The sequence below is a fragment of the Pogonomyrmex barbatus genome, unplaced genomic scaffold (assembly GCF_055798465.1).
Source record: "Pogonomyrmex barbatus isolate J1 unplaced genomic scaffold, ASM5579846v1 scaffold15, whole genome shotgun sequence".
In the NCBI taxonomy this organism is placed as follows: domain Eukaryota; kingdom Metazoa; phylum Arthropoda; class Insecta; order Hymenoptera; family Formicidae; genus Pogonomyrmex; species Pogonomyrmex barbatus.
Genome location: NW_028297111.1, coordinates 6,295,116 through 6,317,798, shown reverse-complemented (window position 1 = coordinate 6,317,798; position 22,683 = coordinate 6,295,116). Strand labels below are relative to the sequence as shown.

Genomic DNA, 22,683 nt, shown 5'->3' with positions numbered 1-22,683 from the left:
CCGAAAAAAAATTCTCTGATTTTCAAGATAATTTGTTAAAAATTTCAGATAAAATGAAAATATTTTTAAATATATCTTACAAATATATATATATATATATATATATATATATATATTTGTTTTTAATATTTTTCATTCATAAAAGTTTATAAATCATAAAATAAAGTATTACTCGATTTTCAATAATTCAATTAAGAAAATTTTGAAAGAAATTGTAAAGATTTTAAAAAACAAATATTTTAATACCGCTTCAAATTTTCAAACTTTTTTTAAAAACTAAAAATCAAAAATTATATAATGCACAACCGGAATTATAAAATTCAATACTTTGATGAAACTATTAAAACAAGTGTCTTCATTAAACAAAATTGCATCAAACATGAAATCGCTGTCTTCGATACTGAAATTGAATATTGGATTGATTGTAAAATCAGTATGCTCTGATATTTAGAATAAATAGGTTCACTGTTATCAATTTATTAAATTGATAACAGTAAACTCCCAATTATAATATAAAGACAAAATATAAAGGGAAAAAGCAACTTTAAAAAATTTTCTTGATTCTTCTGAAGGCATAAACAAAAAATTCCTGAAAATTTCCAGAAAATTTCAGATTTTTTAAATTTTTATCAAGTAATAGATCTGCAAATTTATCCGATTATTTTATTATTATTATTATTATTATTATGTTCGAATCGTATCGAGGAGACATACATGCCGACAGATTGTTATCGTTCGAATCGAAACACGTACCATTTCAGCTTTAGCCAGATAAATCCAAAGTTTGCGCCACGTACTAAATTTGTTCTGGTCGCTGAAATTGTAGCGCATCTCCTTCGAGGCATATCGGGTCGATAAAGGGCTGCGATAGTCGCAGAAATCGTTGCTCGGCACTTTCGAAACGCTCATGATCGAATAAGATTGAATAAGGCCCGGCAAAGCAAAAGAGACCGTCCGACACGATCGCGTGAATAAAACTGCAATCAGCTGATACTGCCTATGCTCTGACCGAGACCGAGACCGGGTGATCGATTATGTCCAAAGCGCCTCGCCTTGGGAAACTGGTGAAACTATTTGAAACGAACTACTCTTCAACTCCGTCGATCGCAAAGCGACGAATAAAATAAATGCAATGTGATTAGTAGAGAGTGAAAAAGAATCGGTTGTACCAATGTTATTTTGGCTTTAAGAGAGATTTAACGATTTTATTACAACTTTTTTTTATAATTTTTATATTTACAATAAAAAAAAAAACAATATGAAAAACTTACAGATTGTTCTAAATTGTAATTTAAAATTTGTACAAAAAGAATGGTTTGAAATTGCAGTGCAGAGATTAATTATTCTGTAAATAAAAATTAATTTAATTTTATTTATATCATCATGCTTCATTTGTAATAAAATTTTAATTCTTATTTATAGGACTATTGTTTACACACAGGAACCTTACATAAATCATTTTGAATACTTAAAATATTTATATAAAAAAAATTGAGATTTTTGTCATTATTTTTTTAATTACATTTCTATTAAAACATATTTCTATTTTATATTTAAATAATTTGTTATTCAAATTCTAAATTCTAAACCGCCGCAAAATTTTTTATATTACTTTTAAATGTGATCTAGAATAATCTATTGTTTTATAATTTTTTTATTTTAAATAATAATCATTCATAAGTGTATCCTTCAAATTTTGAATTATATCAAAGTAAAAGTGTTATAGATTTCGTTTTTGTTTTGATGCAAGAAATTTAAAGTTTCACTTAAAGCCAAAATTGTTGATGCAGCCCAATCTAAAATTAATATTTATCATACAAATTTTATCGTACGAGTACACATTTGTGGAACATGTTAAATAAATAGTAAAATTGTCAAGGCTTTAGAAATTTCTTGTCTTTTGTAACTAATCTACATGTTCGAAAAATTTCATCGTGCAATAATGAAACTTTATTGGTTATTAATTATAACTTATAAAGTTTATAAGTTATCAGTCTAAATGCAATGATAAACACACGTTCGCGATGAATGAGCGATTAATAAATACAATAACAAATCAACAACAAAGTTGTGTAATATTGCAATGCTAATTCCAAAACAGCTTTTGGCTACAATTTTTCTAGATAAATGTAAAGAAATTTTTATTTTATGAAATTATATTTATAAATTGAACATAGTTACAAATCTATCTCAAATATATGGGCATTAATTCAGAATCTACAAAGACATGTTTTTACATACTACATTATGTCATAAATCCAAAAGTCTCAAAAACGAAATAAATAATGTGTAAAAAGTAATTCGACCAATCTGGCCTCCAACAGATTAAATTGCAGCAATAGAATTTCACAGGATTTTTATTTTGAACCCTTTCCCATTAATGCTGGAAATATCAAACGATCGTTTTTGGTCGTTTCTATTTTTTTTTAAATATTTTTGCAAAAATAGAACGTACAAATTTTCTAATTTTAACATTTTTCATTAAAATAAAAAGATTAATTAATAAAGAGTTAAAAAATTCTAAAATTATCTTTAAGAAAAAATTATTAATTGAAAAAGAGAAATAATTAAAAATAATCGCTTGATATTTTTAATATTAAATTTTTTTTATACAGGAATTCCTTATTTTCAATCAAATATTTTAAATGAGCAAATAATAATAATGTGCACATTTCAATATAACATTCAGTTGAAAAAGAATCACAAAATTTTCAGAAAAAATCTTATAATTTACTATTCCTTCCCTTCGTTTTATCTTTCACTTAAATTGAAACAGCAATACAAAAAAATTAAAAAAAAAAGTTTAAAAAAACGTTAATTTTTTTTTTAATTTATTAAAAAGATAAATTTGTGTAATTAAAATCAAATTCAGTGTTTCAATTTTAATTATTAAAATATGATAAAATTTTTGTATTCGTGGAAAAATGTATAAAAAAGTACAATTTCTCGCTTACCACGTTCGATGGATTCCAATCGACACGCGCCCATTCGACATGGACATCGTTGCACTTGAAAAGTCTCTCAGGTCTCAATTTTCGTCTGGCCAAAGCTGCATTGCGATGTGATTTGAAAGAAACTATAGCGTAAGCCGCATTGTAATTTGGAAATCGATAAATGGATACGTATTCAATATCCCATGCTGATGCATAAATCACCTGATTGCAATGAAAAAACAATTACAAAACTGAAAATTGATGGAATAAATGCGGAACATGTATATTTATTTATAAATTGTTGTCATTACGCAAGAATACATTTAACAATAATACACTTAAAAAAAAAATGATATAAAGAAAATGAGAAAGAAATAAAAATTTCAGCAAAATTTATTTTTCAAAATAATCTTTATTTTTTCGGTGAAGCTATAAAAAATTCAAGTTCCACAAGAAATTTAACTTATAAATTTTTACTTACAAACCCACTTAGATAATATTTAAAATAAAATTCTATAATTTAATAGATAATCTATAAATTAATTCTATAGTAATAATATAATTTTATGCATTGCAAAATATCTCAAAAATCAAATTATATATTGTAACCAATTATATATAATACATATTAAAAAAAAAATATATATATATATATATACATATGCAACATTAAAGTATAAAGTTAGATATAAAGTTATAATAAATTATTCTGAAATTTAGCATAAATTATAAATTTATTTGCTTAAAACTGGTGAAAAAAAACGTAAAAGAAGACAAAGAAACAAAGACCTACCCTGACGACTTCTTCTGACGCGATATGCCATGGCAGAGGACCAATGTAGAGCTTGCACTTGTTCACACTCGCCAGGACACGTATCTTTCTACCCGGCGAAATTTCATACTGGTCCAGCTCAGTAATAGCGCGTGCAGCATCCTCCGGATTTGTATACATGATAAAACAATAGCCCCTCGTCAGTTCAGCCATGTCCACCATCAGTCGGATTTGGAAGACCTCGCCGACCATTTTGAACAACGGGTACAGAGTATCCTCGTAGATCGTCTTCGGGATCCGACCGACAAAGATCTCGCACTCTATACCAGGAGTTGGTCCACTCCAACGGAACGGCTGAATGCTGAGGATCCTCTGACCGTTGATTTGCGTGGACGCCAGTTTATACTCGTGCAGAAGCCGAAGGACATTCCTATGGGTTTCCAATTGTCGACGTAACGCGGGGCACATGAGCGAGGACTTTGAGTTATTTTCGCCTCCTGTTCATTGTTAAAAATATTGACAATTAGAGGTAAACTTTATTCGAAAAGAAATATCGATCTTTATGTTAAAGAAATGTTGAGACTTTTGAAGAATTATAATTCTAATCGTTATAATTCTTCAAAGATCTAATTGTACTAATTGATGATACGATGTCATTGTGTGTTGTTGAAAGAACACCGGAAAGAAATCTTTTCAATAATAATGCGTTTGACGCTTTAAATTTCAATTTTGCAATGAACTTAGAAATTTATTGAGAATTTATTTGCAGCATCTTTTAGAAATTTATAATTAATACAAAGTAATCATCATCATTTAAAAGAAATAAATGTGAATTTACAATAACAAATTTTTTCTCTAATAATTCCATGATCTTGACCAGGTAATATGAACTATGTGTATGATCGAAATGATTTGTACACACCCCCCCCCCCCCACACACACACACATGTATACATACATATGATATGCGGAATAGCAGCGACTTTCTTGTGTTGCGCGGTACAATAATGATAAACACAGCGTCACCGTATCCATGGAGAAAGACATTCGAGGTAGCACACACTACTATACTCGCTCACGAGATACTATCTCGGAAGAAAAAAACGTTTTAATTCGACCGAGTCTGTATTGAGAAACAATTCAAAGAGAAAAAAAATGTTGACCGCGGAAATGGTACATTAGAATTGTTTAGAATCAGCCGAACCAAATTTTTTTTATCGTTTCGTTTTCTTCCGCTGATTTTCTATCGCTTTCGACCTCTGTTTCGACATTGTCATTTACAATTGCAATAAATCTTGATTTTAGGATTTTTGATCTTTTTAATCTATGCGAAACACACATTTGTTCGAGAATACTCCCTTTACTGAACGCCGTACGTTTATATATACTCCGCGCGAACAAAATTCATACGCAACTCTCTAATTCACGTAGATGAAAAAAAAAAAAAAAGAACAAAGCATTATCGACTCACCATTCTCAAAATTTTCCAAATTCAGGGACGTCTCCTGTTGCATAATGCCCGCGATATTTTCGACGTCGGTCATGGGAAATTGCGGCCACTGTGCGACTTCCTCGCTCCTCGTATTTTTCATTTTCCGAAATTCACGCTTCTCCTCCTTCCGGCCGCCTCTCCTCCGGCTGTTCCCTTTGCGATTGTCTCTCGTTTTATTTACCTCCATCTTCACACAATCCCAATCAATAAATCGATATCAGCTGATTCAGAACAATCTCGAACGATCACATAAAGAACGATATATATATATATATATATATGTTATATATAATATGTATATATATATATATATATATATATATATATATAATATATGTATATACGAATATATATGATATACGCATATATACGCGTAATACATTACGTATAAACGTATATATGCATATGTTCGACGTGTTGATGCGGGTCTTTGTAATAATAAAAGCGGATCGTTCCACCGCCGATTATCGCCGCGACGCGAGAAACTCATCTACTGGCGAGAGAAACGAGCCGACAGCCGGATTACGCGCTCATCGAGGGAGGACAAAATAAATTCAGGATGTATCAGGATTGGCGGACAAGTTAATGTGGAAGGGATAAGGGATAGAGATTTACCTTCGTCTCTCTTACTCCGCACGCGGCATTCCTCTTTCCTCAATTCCGGACGGAGCGACGGCCGTCGGATCGACTTTCATCTGTCATCTTGTCGCCGTGTCGGCGGGATTTAGCGAACTACGCACGCACATCAAACAATCGATGCTATTGTGTACCACGCTTTGTACTGACGTGTGCTATATCCTTACGTAAACTATATACATTTTTTCGAAACAGATCTGAAAATTGTGGAAGGATATGGAGTTCAGAAAACTCATAACGATGTTACATAATTATACAGCTTATACTAAAGCTATTTCACATAAATGTATATTTGTTTTCTTTGAAGAGGAACTATATACATCCTGTGTTTAGAAATAATTTAATCCTCTATTTTAATCCTCGTAAAGAATATACATAAATTATACTAACAAAGTACGAAAGATAGAAATATTCCATTTAGCGATATTTCGCTAAAGCATTTAAAGCAACGTGGACGATTTATTTTTGAAAATAATATTTTTGTACTCGCCAGTCACAGATAAGCTCAAGAAAGTGAAAAAGAATCGCGTTCGTATTTTTTAAGTGTAGCATTAATTATTAATTCGTACACATTTAAGAAAATTAAATGATTGTCGCGGCAAATGACTATGTTTTAAATAAAATGTGAATTTTTTTTATTCGTTTTATTTCTGTTTTATTTTATTCTTACTTTGTGTGTGAAATAATATTTTATGTGTTCTTCTTTATTTATCAACTATAAATAATTATTAAATTGGAAAATTTTTTCTTTACACATTATTATATTAATTATTTATATATCATTCCATTTCTAAAGATATACATGTATGTAAAAGGAAAAATTTTCAGCAATCAATTAATTCCTATTAATATTAATTATGTAATAAATATAATTATACAATATATACATTTTAAATTCTTTTATATATAGTTTTATTATTACATTTAATTTATAAGTATGTTATGTTCTTTTGCATGTATCATTATTATATCTATCGATGTAAATTTTATCTCATAATTTTATTGCTCGCTCTTAATTTGAAGATACAATTTACGAGATATAATACTTAGTTTTTATATATAATTGCGAAATATAATTTAGCATTTTATATATATAATTTATACGCTATCTATTTATCTAACGCTTTCATACTTACGTAAATGAAATTGAAGTTGAACGCGCATATTTGTCACTTTTTTAGTTTCAGAAAGCTCATCGTTAGAGAACTAGAGAACTATGAGAGATTCAAGTCGCGTCTTCTTTTCTCGAGAGACGTAAAATAATAACGAGTGGAGTGTCGAAGAGACAGCAGCGAGACATTTAGCGTGTCGCAAACGGGTTCAAGGTGGTAGTACGAGGCGCGCGACGAGCTTCTCCGTGACACATATTCGCAGGGTTCTCATCGTCCTGCGCCATTGCACCGTGTGATAACAGCATTGTTACTTGTGTCGTTTCGCATGCAGTCAGTCCTTATTACATGACACACACGATGCCGCCAACCTGGACGACTGCGCCTTCGCGATATCTTCTCAGTCGTCGCTCGAGCGCGTCGCGACGCGAAGCTCCGTTTCGCGATTCCTCGTGTCGCATCGTGACTACAGGTGATAACATACCGGTTTCCACTATCGAGTGGTTAACTAGAACATTTAGCGATATCGCTCAACTTCATTTCAAAGCAACGTGGACGATTTATTTTTGAAAATAATATTTTTGTACTCGCCGGTCACAGATAAGTTCAAGAAAGAGTGAAAAAGAATCGTGCTGCGTATTTTCGTATTTTTTTAAGTGTAGCATTAATTATTAATTCCTACACATTTAGAAAAAAATTAAATGAGTGTTGCGGCAAATAACTATGTTTTAAATAAAAACGTGAATTTTTTTTTCATTCGTTTTTTATTTCTGTTTTATTTTATTCTTACTTTATGTGTGAAATAATATTTTATGTGTGTTTCTTCTTAAAATATTAGAATTATAATTGGAAATAATTTCGCAAATGAAAAAATGATTTAAGTAAACTATTTGTCTTTGTTAAAAGTTATTTTTTTCTGTTAACTGTAACTATTGACAAATTAATGGGAAATATAACAAATTAACGGGAAAATTAACGTATAAATTTGCTAAAAATATGTAAATTATAAATTTTATTAAATTCATAAATTCATAATAAGATCCATAATAAAAATGTTTTATAAAAACCAATTTTTTTTTCTAAATTACAGATTTTTTTTAGTAAAAAATTAAAAATTTATTTATGGTTCTTGTTGTAACATGAAGAACGCTTGCCATAAAAATTTTTATTCTGTTTCCAACAGAATATTAATTTTTGGGTCCTTGTAACTATAATACATCTTCGTATACGCAATGAAAATTAATAAGAAAAGCTAACAAGAAAAAAGATGGCGTTTCAAAAGAAAATGAGAACGGTTTGTTAATAGCCTGAGAAATCACGTAATGCTTCGCCGAAAAGAGACGACACTTTCGCAAACGACCATTTGTTCACCGTTCCCTTAGTTGTTCGTTTGACATCATCTTCTTTAGTCGCATCATGTGGAATCGCAAGGTGTTCATTAGAATAATCGAAGTGGTACGTAGATACATTTTCAATTTGCTTTTCGGCGTGATTTCTTTTATGATTGATACGTTTGGTTCTGAAATTTAAAAAATTTTTACTTTATCAGTTGTTGAAAAATTGAAAGTTGGAATGGTTGAAACGAATGAAATATATCAGATCTGTAGCAAAACTGTAGCATTAATCTAAACCCCCTTACATCAAAAAGATGTAAAGATGTAAAGATTTTAGATTAATGCTACAGTTAAAAAAATTAACTCAGTCTCTGTTTTTTTAAATTTAATGTTAGCATTTATACACTATATATGATAGCAATAATAATTAATTGCTGAAACAATTAATCTTTATAATAAACCAGTAATAATAATAATAATAATAATAGAAAAGCGGTAATTAGCGCAAAATATATGTTTCCATATATTTATGATATCTCAGAAAATTTATCAAAAAATATTTTGTTGAAACGATACTCGTTTGAAATGACCCGTGATGTTGACTGATATAATTCTCTTCGCACCATCTGTGAAATTATGAATTGGTGAAAATCATGTGTGCGTCGAACTGCAGCTCCTGTGCGTCGCCTGCATCGTGGCGCTTAGGGTAACAGACGATGAGAGCAGAAGGGTATTCAATTACCTAAGAAATCGCAGTAGGGAGTGGTCGCTATTGAACAATGTGACGTGGGGCAGCATAGGTATCTAATTTGATTCTCATGATTCAGACATCCGGATATATGGATCTCTCTCTCTCTCTCTCTTTCTCTTTCTAGAATCTGACTTGTAGCATACTCATTTCCCAATTTCCGCGTATTTTCAGGCGCTGCCCTCGCAACGGCGACCTGTGGCGGATACATCATCATAACAACGGGTCTTTTGATCGCCGCGGCTACCGGAGAACTCCAGGGTCGAAAGACGGTAATTACTTTCCTTTTCTTTTTTTTTTTCTTTTCTTTTCTTTTCTTTTCTCATTGCGTTTCGTAATATCATCAAGTAACACGGCAAAAATGTCGCGGCAGATTTTAGATTGCACGGAAAGATTAGGAGAGTAATTTTCTCTCATTAATAAAAAAAAAAAAAAAAAAAAAATAATATCGTGGCATTCTGTTACCAAGAAGATACAATCTTTGAATGAAGTTACTTTTTTTATTGATAGATGGGGTCGATATATTTCCGAATCCATTTAGAAAAAGAAAAGAAAGTTGACGGTACATCTCGATGACAAGGCTTTTCACATTTGTGCCTATCGTTAGCCTAGAATTCACTGGAAAAAAAAAAGGAATTGAAGATAATTATCTCGCTCTTTATACCGCAATAATATACATAGCGTTGCGCGGAATTATCCTATCGGCCGAAGTAAAAACATTTCGCTGCGAAGATAGACCTTCGTAGGAACTTCCACTTGTGACGCAGGAGCGACACGATGGCAGGAGTAGGATTTGTTTCAACAACACGTCGAGATCCTTCTCAAGCGGTTTTAATTTATTCCGAGGTTGGCAAAGTGAAAATATCACGCTGCATATATATATATCGCATATAAATCGCAGCGGCAGTGGCGTGAGAAAATCGGTAGCGCGAAGGTGCCATTGAGGGGGCCAAGGATAAGAATATTCTCTTAACGCGAGAATATTCACGTAACCACAGCCTTGGGTCAGTCGCGACACGTAATGTAACTCATTTAATGACTCATAATACTGAGGCTGGGTCTAGCCGATCTTGAGCGGACTGTATAATGCGTACATTTCCTGTATGCATTCCTGGCATTGATTTCTCTTTCAAGAGAGTAAGTCCGTCGGCACCAACAGACGGCACGCGTAACTGATCCTCGTCGACTCCAAATAATCCCTGAGTAACATAACATGCATTTCATGCACACCGATTACTTTTTTTCCATCTTTTTTTTTTTTCTTTTTTGTTGTAAGGTCATTGGGTAATAAGTTTTCATACATAATCAATCGGCTGCGCCGTAAAGCGTAAATAGATTACGTCGACGCTAATTGTAAGATCAGGCAAGTGTAACGGATTTTTTTCAAGCTCGATTGAATCTTAGGAATTTTTCCTGCTTGGATTGGGCGTGATCCTCTTCGGGATAGTCGGCGCCTTGTCTCTCGCATCAATCGACAGCGTTCCTGAGGATCTGGTTGACAATGCCGCGGTTTTAGGAGCGTTGTGCTTGCTCACAGCGTTGGTGTTTATTGGAGATTTGTTGATGAGCCCGCCCCGCAAGAAAAACAAGCAGGACGAGGCACGAATCATTGATAAAGATTTGGGTAAGATTAGATCAGTTAAATATCTCTTTTATGAAAAAATTAGTAGCTCATTACATTAAATATATATAAATAAGAGAGCAAATTGAATATTGAAAAGAAATTCTAATTTACTGTATTGTATAGTATATTCCGTTCCCGTTATAGTAAAAAAAATTTATGCTAAATATATCGCATGTTCTAAACTGGACTGCCCGCTCAAATTTTTTTTTATTAATTTAACACAATTGATCACTCTTCTTTATTAATATTTTAAAACAAAATTAACGCAATTTACATTGTAATGAAGATAAATTATATTTATTATGTAAAATTAAAACGAATTATTATTAGTTTAATGTTTCTTGAGAATTGTTTTCATAATTTTACATTTTAAGTTAATTAAAAAAAAAAAAATCACACAGAGAACAATTCAGTTTACACAATAAACATGTGTAAAATTTACATATAAACGTTGAAAATTTAACACAAAATATTACACATTTTTTAATATAGGATCCCATGTTTTCTTCGCATAGGATTCTAGTATAATTGTTGGGATTTATATAATACATTAATTTAACATTTAATTTCTTATTTACTTTATATTTGTGAATGAGATTTCTCAATGGGATTTCAAAAAATAGGGAAGCGACAGGTGACACCAGTGGTGACTGCCGAGGATACGAAGAAACCGACCGTCGTCAAGATCCCCGAGGACGAGAACGGTCGCGTAAACGATGCTTTCCAGAAATCGGATGATCGTCGCTCCGATCCTACGAGATCGCAGCAGGAATCACCCACCACCGTGCACCCGCGGGACGCCCAGGATGATCGCGAGCTCCGCGGTGATCAGGAGCCACGGGAACGTGCACAGAATTTCGAGAACGGCCGCGCTTATCGCGACTTGCAGAAGTACCGCGAGATCGAGGTGCCGCGTACGGTGCACGATCCTGATAGCAGGATCGAGCAGTCCAGGATAACATATAAGAGCCGAGACATCTATCAGCGGCCGATCGACGAGATCGACACACCGCGCTTTCCGACGGAGTACGAGAAGGGAGACCCGGTCTTCGCGAGGATCGTCAATCCGAGTGTGAAAATCATGAAGGTCGAACGAGACGCTGTCGAGGAGGCGCTCGACAACTACAGGTGATTTCTCGCGTCCGGGAATTCCTCCCGCCGATTCCTCGGTTCGAAGATTTCTTTTTAAGCATCGGCCATATGTCAGCTGTCTTGGATCACGTCAGGATATCATAACGCCTAAGTATTCAAATGACTCACGCCTTTTGCGTGAGATGATTTGACATTATAAAAAAAAATTGAACTGAAAACACACATTTGGTCGAGTTACGAATATCCAATATTTAAAATAAGAAAAATCTTAAAACGTTTGAATCTTCTTTTCTATTTCTTTAAGAATTCTCTTAATTGACGAAATAATTGAAGATTTAATCTTCAGAATGATTCAAACTTCCTATATTGAAATCGTAAGATTGATACAAGATAATCTTTATCGTATATGTGTCATATTTCCCGTTCTTTTCTGATATCCATAAAACAATTATGAACCTCGATTGTCTTAGTCAGGATAGAAATGAAGAGTCATTTATATAGGCGTGAATCGCTGGAAATCGTTCGCTTCCTTACATTCCTGACATTATGATTCAAGATGTCTGACGCATAGTGGTGCCGATTCCAAAAATATAATAATATTTTATTCAAATGGCAAACAGATATTCGGACAACAGCCAGTATGATAACGTGCCAATCAGAATGCGCGGCTCATCGGGAATCCTAAAGAGCCATCATCGCGACGTGTCCTTCAATGTGCCACCTCCGCCTAAGGACTATCGATCTAGAAGATCCAAAGATGAGATCGAGATGTTAGAGGAATATTTTGGCGTACTGAAAACCACTGGCACGCAAACTTCAAGGACACCGTCCTCGCCGACGGATCCAGGATATGTTCGACATACTGCAAGTAACTGGCCGCAGGAGATTCAGTCGAGTACACCAAAACCTAGCCCGGAACACAGTAGAGTTTAACCCTTTCATGCGCGGATATTTTTGGTCATTTCATTAATTATCTATTGATCTATTGGCCAGCTTTAATTCAGAAAGGATATCAATTATTTTTTTTAATTAGTAAAATTATTAATTAAAACTTTTTAGAAGTTTTCTTCATTAATCTTATAAATATTAGCCATATCCTGCTATTTTACATTTATGAGATTCATTGAATTTTTCCATAATTAAGTTAGCCATGAAAGGATTAAAATAGAATATAATTATCATCAACATTATATATTCTTTGATATTTTCTGAGATTTTTGTATATGATAACAATTGAAAAGAGAAACTAATCAAGTCCAAGAATATTTAGAATTAATAAGTTGCACTTAACTTTAATTGCATTTAAAATTAAAATAGAATAGAAATTTTTTTTATGTATGTATGTATGTATTCTCAATGTTAGGTTATTTGATTCAATTAAAAAATTTAAATTATAAGAGGAAATAATAGGAATATAAATTTTGGACTTAATGGCCATTATCAAAGACATGTGCGAAATGCTCCAATGCATTTACATTTAAGTTAATTATAATAATAAAAATAAATAAATAAGGATAGCTACATCACAGGTCTGCAATGATTTTAATAATTAATAAATGTTAACAAGAGTGATTTTTAGTGTTACGACAATGGAAAATAATAAGGCAATTAAGAATCAGCGCTGTAAACGGTGTTAAAATGTTAATTGTGCACCATTTACAGCGCTGATTCTTAATTACCCTATTGTTTCCAATTAAATATTTTTTGATGACTTTTGTCAGTTTATACATCTATAATTTTTGAAAGTTTTACTTTGCAGACTTGCGGTAGTCTCAGGATTACGAGATAAAAGTCGGGAAATAATAACCTCTCTCTGTTTACACGTAAAAATTTCAATACAAAGTTAATAACTTCACATTTCGTATTCCTATATGCATATACATACAATTGTTATTAATAATCCGATAACATATAATCGCTGCGTAGTTAGTCATTTGTTCAACATTCATCATGGACGTGTGTTAATATTAGTGTTAATATTACACTGCCGTGATGGATGTAATTTCTACTCGCGTATTTCTCGTCCTGTTTCTTTTGTTATATATATATATATGATATATATATATATATATATATATATATGAACTCTTTAAAATATATAAATAAATGCTATACAAGTCCATCGTTTCATGTCATATGTCCGATATGAACAGCTTAGATACTTGAGCATTCGTTCTTTTTCCTCATGATCCTCCTTTCCAGCGAGTTCTACAAATATCTTTGAAGACGGATTAGCTGTATCACCATCCATTGAGGTACAAACCGGATCGTTAAAGCGAGCTTATCCTACCTGGTATCCGATATAGCTTGACTTTCAAGGTTAGTTCCATACATTAAGAACAATATATCATCATTCATACTGACTAACAGCTACATTCGTGGCCTCAACTAACGTTACGATACATTGATCGAGAATTTAACTTGGCTACCGCTCTGCAGACTAACTAATTCGAATCGAATATCAGTCGCGAAGGAGGATCCCCGTATTATGAGGAAGTTTATCTCATGCCGAGCCCGATGCCGACTCCACCTTGAGCGTTGGACGTCCTTTGCTCCATGGTGATATATTGCCTGATAAGCCGAGAAATTTCGTGGGCCTGCTCCGTTTGCAGCCTAGTGATACGCTGTTGCATCAGATTGCCGCACTTCATGTCGAGGTAGAGCGTGCCCTCCTCGGATTTGACCTTTCTGGTGGAAATCACCTCAGAGTAGGGATAATGGTATAGTGTCTCCTGAAAAGCGCAAGACGGTTAAATCATAAGATGCCATTATATTAAAAAAAAAAAAAAAAAAAAAAAAAAAAATAGAAATAGATGTCCAGAAACAGAACCACTTACATGAGTGATCAAATCTATGAAATGCACTCCATGTCGATTGAGAGCGAGGATATGATCAGCACTCTTTTCCTTGCCCTCAGGTACTCTTTTTACAGCGAAGAAACTTGAACCGAATAATGGCCACTTCGACAATATTTCTAAAGAAAAAGATCATACATGCATATATTTTCAATCCATTTGCTATGATAATTTTTATGTGACTGCTATTTTATTTAAATTCTCACTTGTAAATATCAAAACAACTTTGAAGGAATTTTTTAAATATTATTATAGAATTTTAAATATTGCTTTACTGATATTATATAGTGTATGAAAAACAGTAATAGCATTATGTATTGAATGTTACTTGTTGTATAATATGTTATTTAAAAATGAATTAAAAGTTAATTCAATCAAGTCTAATATTTTTATAGTCTAATATATTTATATATAATAAACACTCTTACAGTGTGTTAAGTTATTTAGTTATTTAAAATTTTATTTTTAAACTTTTTTATTAAAAAAAATGGTTTAGTGTTATTAATAGTTATTAATAGTTATTAATAGTTTATTTTTACATGTGCCAAAGTGCTTTTTTAATTTTTTTTAAAGAGATTCTGGAGAAATGAGCGTTTATATATGCATATCTAAACATACATCTATACATACATGTACATATATATGCTCATACATATGTTTGTATACAAATACACATGCACAAATTTTCATATAAACTTTTTGTATTATATTAGGTGTTAAGCCTTATTCTAAAATGTAAACGTTATTTCTTTACGTAATCTGTTTGTTTGGAAATATCAATTTTGTAAGTATACAGATTGTAAAATTTAATATAAATGAATTAATAATTCTAGACGCTGTAAAGCAAAAGAATTTAAATTAAATTAGTAAAAGAATTTAAATTAAAAGATTTTTTTCGTTTTCGACATGAAATTCACGCAAAAAAACATGTAATTCGATAAAAATAGTTTTGAAAATCATTTTCCATAATTAATGCATAAACTTATGAAGAAAGATTTACAAATCTATAAAAACAAAACTGTACTATAAAAATAACAAGAAGTTTTTATGAAAAATATCGTATTCTATTGATAAATTCAGCATTCCCTTTAAAGAATCGTTTTTAAGCAGCCACGTGACACTTTTTTAATATACAATATTAAATAAATTATATAACTAACACTTGTTTTATGGAAATATTATTCATGGTATAATTTATTAATAAAATCTAATTCAATAACGCAGAAAGTTTTCCAATAAGATATCGATTCTAAATTTCGATTCGACTTACCGAGCACTTGTGCCTTGCAAACAGCTGCCGAAGAGTGTTGAACGTTGTTCCAAGCTTGTTGAACCATGTTGGACCACTGTTGCGGCCTGGGTTCTCTTAAACTGAGCGCTGGTTTTGGCAACAAATATTTAATCTCTTTTGTCGCGGGTTCATGGGTCATGTCAGCTGCTCTGTGCAATAGTGCCGCTATTTGCGCCATGTCATACTACAGAACACGCAAATCGTTAATTGGATTGCCTATTTTTGTTAATTTCATTTAGTTAATTTTAATTTTCGAGTTGTTCGTACTCACAATTATTTCCTGAGGTAAATGTTCTCCAGGTAGAACTAGTAAAAGTCCTTCCAAGTAATCGGGAGCGATTTGATTAAATACGACTTCTATATACAACGCTGCATCCAGCCGCAGAGGATAGTACCAAACAGATCTAGAAAAGAATGTTTTTTAGAAAACATTATTTTCAGCAATATATCACTGAGAAAAGACAATGTTAAAAATTTCTGCGTTTTTGAAAAATGTATGGTAAAAATTATTCAAAATTAATTATATCTACCTCGATAATCAAACCTGCAGAGATAGAGTTTTAAATAGAGTATGCTATCAACTTTTAACAGCAAAAAGCAACAAATTTCTATATATATATATATATATATATATATATAGAGATACAAAAATTGCCTATACGCAGAGTATAGGCTGCTCGATTTTTGCCGTCGGTTTGCCTACATAACATAAGCATCGCTTGTTTTGTCTCTCGGGAGCTGCTCTGAGTCGCTCCGAACGACCTCGGCATACTTAGACTGCGTTCCGATATTCGGGCTGCCAGTACTGAAAATATATAGTTCAGGTCTATATTATAAATTTTCAGTACCGACAGTGAATATCGGAACTCAGCCTTAATAATGAAGGTTTGCTTGAGTTTGCTCCGAGATAGACAAAACGAATAATGCTATAGAATGCCAATAAGTTCTGTCAACAAAACATAAACAAAATGCGACCTCAGATGAGATCAGTCTGCTAATATATTTTCTGATTAAATCTGTTGCCAGTCTGTCGACATTCTGCTAAATTAATCTACTAACTACTATTAATCTACCAAGTATCAAGATAAATAATCTGGAAAAGGGGAAAAAATTTCATAAAATGATTACAAAACTTTGTACTCCAAAATATCTGATAAACAACATGATATACTACTTTTTTAGATATACTTTCACAAATAATACTAATCGAGTTGGTTTTCCTAATTAAAGACATTGATAAACATTGACAATTTCTGATATTTTTTGTATGTTAAAACAATTTTTTCTTGAAAAAAATTTCAAAAGTAAAAAAATTATTTTTTTAAATGCTGGTGCACGCAAATAAGATATATAAGAAAAATTACTTTCATTGTAAAAGAATTATATTCTTCCAGAACGTCATTTCTTTGGATTTAATAACCAAAAATTATTTATTGAAATTATCAGGAATTTCAATATTTCAATATTAAATATAATAAATGGAATAATATTTATCTATGTAAAGTTCTTTATCAAAAATGTAAAATAAAATAAGTCTATTTTATTATTCTCTATAATTATATATTCAGACATATTGTTTTAAATAGTATATTAGAATTTCTAATAATTCCATCAGTTAGTGAAAATATTCTTGTACAAATACAAGAGATCTGTCTGCGAAAGAAATTGTATAATTTCAATTGAAAATTTATCGCGAAAAGAATATTTGACAGCTATGAGCTGTCGTAGCAATGTATTCCATCCATCGTACCTGCAAAATATCAAGTAGAACACTTGATGATTTTTTTGGAGTTCCGTTGTCACGTCTAAGACGTACTCATCCCTGGCCAACGGCATAGTAAACGCATCACCGTCGACGATGCAATACAGCGAAAACTCATCCATCTCGTGCGGGTTTCTCACGGAGATGACGTTGCACATCTCTTCAATGACGTCCTGCACGACGGTCGTGCATTTCGTGTTAATGACTCGCTCGGTGCCACCGGGCAGCCGATAAATCTGCCTCTTCGCATTCCTCCCCGCGCTGATCGCCATGATTTCCTCCACGCTGGGCACGTTCTTGCGCCCACCGTATTTCACGGTCTTCCTTAGATTCTGCAGGCATACCATCGCGGTACCGTGATAAGCGCGACGCTTGTCATACGCCGCCGTTTCGAGATACTTGGTCAGATAGGGTCGCAGGCCCTCGCTACAGGTAAAATAGGCAGCGATGATGCTGAAGATCCGCCAACCACGCTGGCAGCTCTCCGGATTCGGGCTTTTGTTATTGGTCGTCTGCTTCATCAACTGGCAGTAAACCTCGTCGCGCAGCTGCTCGTATTTGTGACAGTGCTGTAGACGGAACAGCGCAAAGATACGGTTATTGTCAGAAGGACCGTGTCCTTCGGTGCAAAGGAAAGAAGAATGGGCGACGTAGCGACGTAGCTAAAATTAGTAACGCGAGAAGAGACAAGGCTAATGATAGATAATAATGGATAATCGGCAAGTTCCGTTTCCTCACTAAGGACTTTTAAAGATAAAGCCACTGAAGAAACTTACGCAACAATACGCAAAAGTGACTCATCGCCCCAGAAGAAATATGGATTATTCACATGTATTTACATTTTTACAGAAGGCAAAGAAACTCAGAAAATAGCAGATCAAATCTAATACGAGTTTATAAACATAAATATCCATATGATGGCGCAATTATATTCTTTAGTATCTCCGATACTTTCCAGTTAAATTCTTGATGCACTTTCGTCAACATTTCTAATTAAAACTCGTGGCATAATTGCTGGGATATGATCGGCAGGCATTAAAAATATTTATTTTGAACATGACATTGCCCAATGTAACATCAAAATTAGCCATAAATTAAATGTAAAACGCAAGATATCTGTCTCGTACTAATGCGGAATTCAATACTGCGGAATTCAATTTAGAATTCAATATTGTTCCAATGATAGAATTTGTTTTTTTTTTTTTTAAGCTAACTTCAACCTTTACTCAAGTCTCCTTTGGTCAAAGATAAATCAAGAATAATTCCGACTTTAGTTCAACGTTTAGTTTGAACCTCTTACCATGAGGATAGTGTAGACGCACTTGACTTCGCTGGTTTCAGGTGGCAATGGTTGGTCCCCCATGTATCTCATTAGACACAGGAAGCACTCCACGGCTAGGACGCTCAGATCCGCGTCCAATCTGAGCAAGCTCTGTTCAATGGGGACAGTAGAATATTTGACAAGATCCACTTGTTCTTTCCAAGTCCACTCGGTGCCGTCCTGCTGGCTCTTACCCTTTTTGTTCTTCTTCTTGCTCTTCAACGACTCGATTACTTTGAGGGACCCGCTAATCGATCCGTCCGCCGTCTTCAACATTTCGAATCTGCCAGATGTGTACATTTGTTAATCCGCCCGTTTCCGAGTTTCGTTTGTGTCGCGTGCGATAAACCGTGCGACTGTCCAGAGCTCCTCCAGAGCGAATAAGGAACGAGAAAAGGAGCGATACGGGAAAAGGAGAGACACCGCACGCGGTGCACGGTCGAAACGATATCGCGCGTTATGCTTTCTCAACACGACTCCCTTGCGTAACACCGTTAATGGCTGCCTCGCATTATAATTTCCATGCGATCGACGAGTTTGCGCGTGCACTTGGCGCCAAACAGAAATTAGAAAGGAACGATCGCTATTTAATTGGACGCCTTATCTCCTTGCAATTTCTCTAAGTTAGACAGATGTTTATCATTTTTCTCTTAATTGTAAGTAATAATAAATATAATTTTAAAGTTCAACAGCCTACGTTCATTACCATTTCAGGTATATTTAATATTTTTTAAAAAATAAAATTAATGTTTTGAGAGCAAATCTGTGTCTGACTTCTTTCAAGTTATTTGAATGTTCAAATCAAGAATCGCAAACGCTGTGCTTAAAATTGCTTTAGAAATATTGACTCACTTTTCTGTGCTTTGACGGAAATTCAGCATGGCGTATTGCAAGAGGGAATGTTTGCCGTCGTTGACCACCGGTCCGGTTTCGTAAATGCCGTCCTCCTGGAGTCGGACGTTGTCATCCGGCTGCCGCCACTCCTGGCTCGGGCTCAGCCGCTGGTTTTGCAGGTTTTTCTGATGGTTCGCTTGGTTGATGACCGACACGTGGTTCGGCACGCGACCGATCGGTACGTGATTCTCATGCTCGGAAATTACGTGATTGGAATGATTGTGGGGGGGCTGAATATGATTCGCATGATTCGCCTGCGACTGAATCGTCTTTGTGATTTGAGACACGTGATTTTCGTGATGATTAACTTTCTGATGTGGCTTCTGATCGACCTGCAAAGATCAAACAAATAATTAGCATGATAACGATAATGTTTTTGATTTATTATTTTGAAAAAATTCAATTTTTTAATCAATCTATATAATATCGAAATCTTTTGTATGTTTTTTATTGTTTTTTATTTTATATATATATATTTTTTTTTTGTTTACGTTCACTTTTTCTATTATTTCGATTATAAATCGTTGTTAGCGACGAATTGTTTTTTAAAAATCTAGAGGAATCGCGATTCAAGACTTCCGCGATCGACCGGGATGTACCGGGAGTAATCGTGAGAAGTAATCTCATTCACGAATTATCAAGCAAGCTCATGCGTTTCCTCCTTTTCCCCGGCGTTGTAGCGCGATACGAAACTTAGCCGATCTCGATCTTAAAACGCAAATAAACGGGTTTCTCCCCGCCGGTCGTGTACCGCAACTAGGTATAGGAATGTGGCATGACACGACCATCAGGTGTAGGCGTTTCTTTCTTTTCAAGCCTTACCACGCAAAAAAAAAAAGAAAAAAACGAAAAGAAAGGTTGGCGCGTGTGTTGACGCGCAAATTAACGACGGCTACGCTCCCGAGCTACGCTGTGATTTCTTGGAAACGTTCCTACCGTCCGTGCGGATATCGATACTTCGGCGAAAGAGGCGTCAGGAAAGCGCCGGGTCATTCCTTTTAGCTCCTCTCCGCTTTCGTTGATATTACGAGAATATGCCATGGAAAGTAGGTAATTGCATCCTGCGTTTCTTAATATCCTCAAGTATACAAGCTGATGACGGCTTTTTCGATATCTGGTAGGAACCCGATGCCTCGCGTGTTACATGACGTTTCCCCTCTCCGTTTCTCTCTCTCTCTCTCTCTCTCTCTCTCTCCCTCTCCCTCTCCCTCTCCCTCTCTCTCCCGCAAGTAAAAAACATCTATGAATTATGCTTGCTGACGGATGTGAAAAATGGTCCATCGACGTGACAGCTAACAAAGCTACTTATATCAAAATAGAAAAATGGAAAAATGGAAAAATGGAAAAAAATCGATATTAATTGGTTTTTCAGAGAGAAATCTGATGAAACTAAAGATAAAATCAGACCCAGTCCAGACAGGATATATTTGCGATAAGAAACTGTCAGCAAGATGTCGAGCAATGTGTTTTTATATCAAAATATTTTACACCAAAATATACAATATAAATCTACACATATATATATATATATATATATATATATATATATATATATATATAAACAAATAATCAAATTCAATTTCATTCCCACTTTTCCCTTATCAAACTATCGAGAGAATGTATCGCCAGTTAAATATTGGAAGAGTCGATCGTGATGTTGTTAAGCCGCGTTTGTCATCTCCGCTCTCCTCGCGTGGTAACACCGGGTATATCGATACTTTGGAATCGAAGAGACCAGAATATGCGCGAGCAGAATAAGCAGACGTCGACCCTGACCCACATAATCGTTTAATGCACCGAGACGCGACGTAAGACATAGACGCGGTCGCTGCGCGTCCAAGTAAGCCATATTGCGACACATAATAAGCGCAACGGTCTAACGATTTCCGCGATGGCTGCTGTTATTATCGAGTCATAAAGAAGACTTGTGATATAAAGAGGTGCGAAGTACAGTGCAAGGCGGAGGGGTGGAGGTACACGATGAGATACAAGTGGCAAACGTTGCAAAAACGACTGTACAAGATGACAATCAGGAAGTTGCTGAAACTAAATACCTGTTATTTTCTAACGAGTGGACAGAATGAAATGTACTAAACACTATTTTGCAAAAGAAACTCCTCCTTTTTATTTGCACATAGTGCAAGAAATATGTATGTATTTACTAACTATAAAGATATAGAAGTATAGAAGAACTCGAAATTTTGACTAATTGCATGAATTAGAGGATAGGATCACTACGACGTAGGTGATCACTTCCAGGAAAGAAATTTATTATTTGAAATTCTTCGTTACAATTATTAATGTTGGAAAATTATTAATTGATAAGTTTTTAAAACACCTTAATTATGTGCAAATTTATATGATTATTATCTGAAAAACGTATATCATATGCAATAGAATAATATTGGTCTATTTATTCTTATAAATTTATTTTCTCACACTACCAATAAAATAAATAATAATAATTTCCTTTTACAATATAGCGTTTAATTTATTTCATTTCGTCTACTTATTATAAAATAACAACAATTTAATTTCTCAATTGTTATCTCATCTATCGACTTTAGGAAACAACCTTGAACGACGATCCATCTTGAAGAATATTCATATTTTTTTCTCTTTTCCATCAATCAGAATAAATAAGATGCTTAATAAAACTCTTTTCTTCATAAAAGAGTAAATAAAAAAAGAAAGATTCGAGACATCCTTGAGATGTTTACTAGAAACGCGAGTTACTTGCCGATAAAAGTCAAATACCGTTACATCACCTGATTAATATAAGATTTTTTACTTGTATCTTCCTGCGCGCACCTGGGCCTA

At 33.7% G+C, this 22,683-nt stretch overlaps 4 protein-coding genes across 8 annotated transcripts in view; 1 reads left to right on the top strand and 3 right to left on the bottom strand.

Annotated features, from left to right (window-relative positions):
- Window positions 1-1,017, bottom strand: part of Adsl (adenylosuccinate lyase) — a 29,090-nt gene extending 28,073 nt beyond the window's left edge. Inside the window, exon 1 of the mRNA XM_089073760.1 lies at window positions 754-1,017. Within this exon, the coding sequence (XP_088929886.1) occupies window positions 754-909 (156 nt within the window). The 5' untranslated portion in view covers window positions 910-1,017. The remainder of the gene's footprint in view (window positions 1-753) is intronic.
- Window positions 1-5,932, bottom strand: part of LOC105429937 (uncharacterized) — an 11,347-nt gene extending 5,415 nt beyond the window's left edge. Inside the window, exons 1-4 of one of the 2 annotated variants that reach the window (XM_089073759.1) lie at window positions 5,813-5,932; window positions 5,177-5,384; window positions 3,727-4,202; window positions 2,955-3,155 (exon numbers count right to left, since the gene is read on the bottom strand). In XM_089073759.1, coding sequence (XP_088929885.1) covers window positions 2,955-3,155; window positions 3,727-4,202; window positions 5,177-5,384 — 885 coding nt within the window. In that variant the 5' untranslated portion in view covers window positions 5,813-5,932. Of the gene's footprint in view, window positions 1-2,954; window positions 3,156-3,726; window positions 4,203-5,176; window positions 5,419-5,582; window positions 5,718-5,812 lie in introns of those variants that run through there. The other variant, XM_011643198.2, reaches the window with a different exon arrangement.
- A 1,381-nt stretch (window positions 5,933-7,313) lies between these two features.
- Window positions 7,314-13,263, top strand: LOC105429944 (uncharacterized). 2 transcript variants are annotated; one of them, XM_089073373.1, is made up of 7 exons: window positions 7,314-7,414; window positions 8,249-8,397; window positions 8,950-9,076; window positions 9,199-9,296; window positions 10,429-10,648; window positions 11,272-11,776; window positions 12,361-13,263. In XM_089073373.1, the coding sequence occupies exons 2-7, from the start codon at window positions 8,359-8,361 to the stop codon at window positions 12,671-12,673; spliced, it is 1,302 nt and encodes a 433-aa protein (XP_088929499.1). In that variant the 5' UTR covers window positions 7,314-7,414; window positions 8,249-8,358; the 3' UTR covers window positions 12,674-13,263. The 2 variants fall into 2 exon arrangements, with proteins under 2 accessions (XP_088929499.1, XP_088929497.1); XM_089073371.1 differs by having other exon boundaries at window positions 7,351-7,414; window positions 8,126-8,397.
- Window positions 13,264-13,556: 293 nt separating this feature from the next.
- LOC105429930 (Myosin 10A) overlaps window positions 13,557-22,683 on the bottom strand; it is a 44,756-nt gene continuing 35,629 nt past the window's right edge. For all 3 annotated transcript variants that reach the window (XM_011643189.3, XM_011643190.3, XM_089073369.1), the window contains 7 exons: window positions 19,822-20,195; window positions 18,949-19,252; window positions 17,637-18,217; window positions 16,158-16,290; window positions 15,866-16,070; window positions 14,578-14,714; window positions 13,557-14,472 (listed from right to left, as the gene is read on the bottom strand). In XM_011643189.3, coding sequence (XP_011641491.2) covers window positions 14,239-14,472; window positions 14,578-14,714; window positions 15,866-16,070; window positions 16,158-16,290; window positions 17,637-18,217; window positions 18,949-19,252; window positions 19,822-20,195 — 1,968 coding nt within the window. In that variant the 3' untranslated portion in view covers window positions 13,557-14,238. The remainder of the gene's footprint in view (window positions 14,473-14,577; window positions 14,715-15,865; window positions 16,071-16,157; window positions 16,291-17,636; window positions 18,218-18,948; window positions 19,253-19,821; window positions 20,196-22,683) is intronic.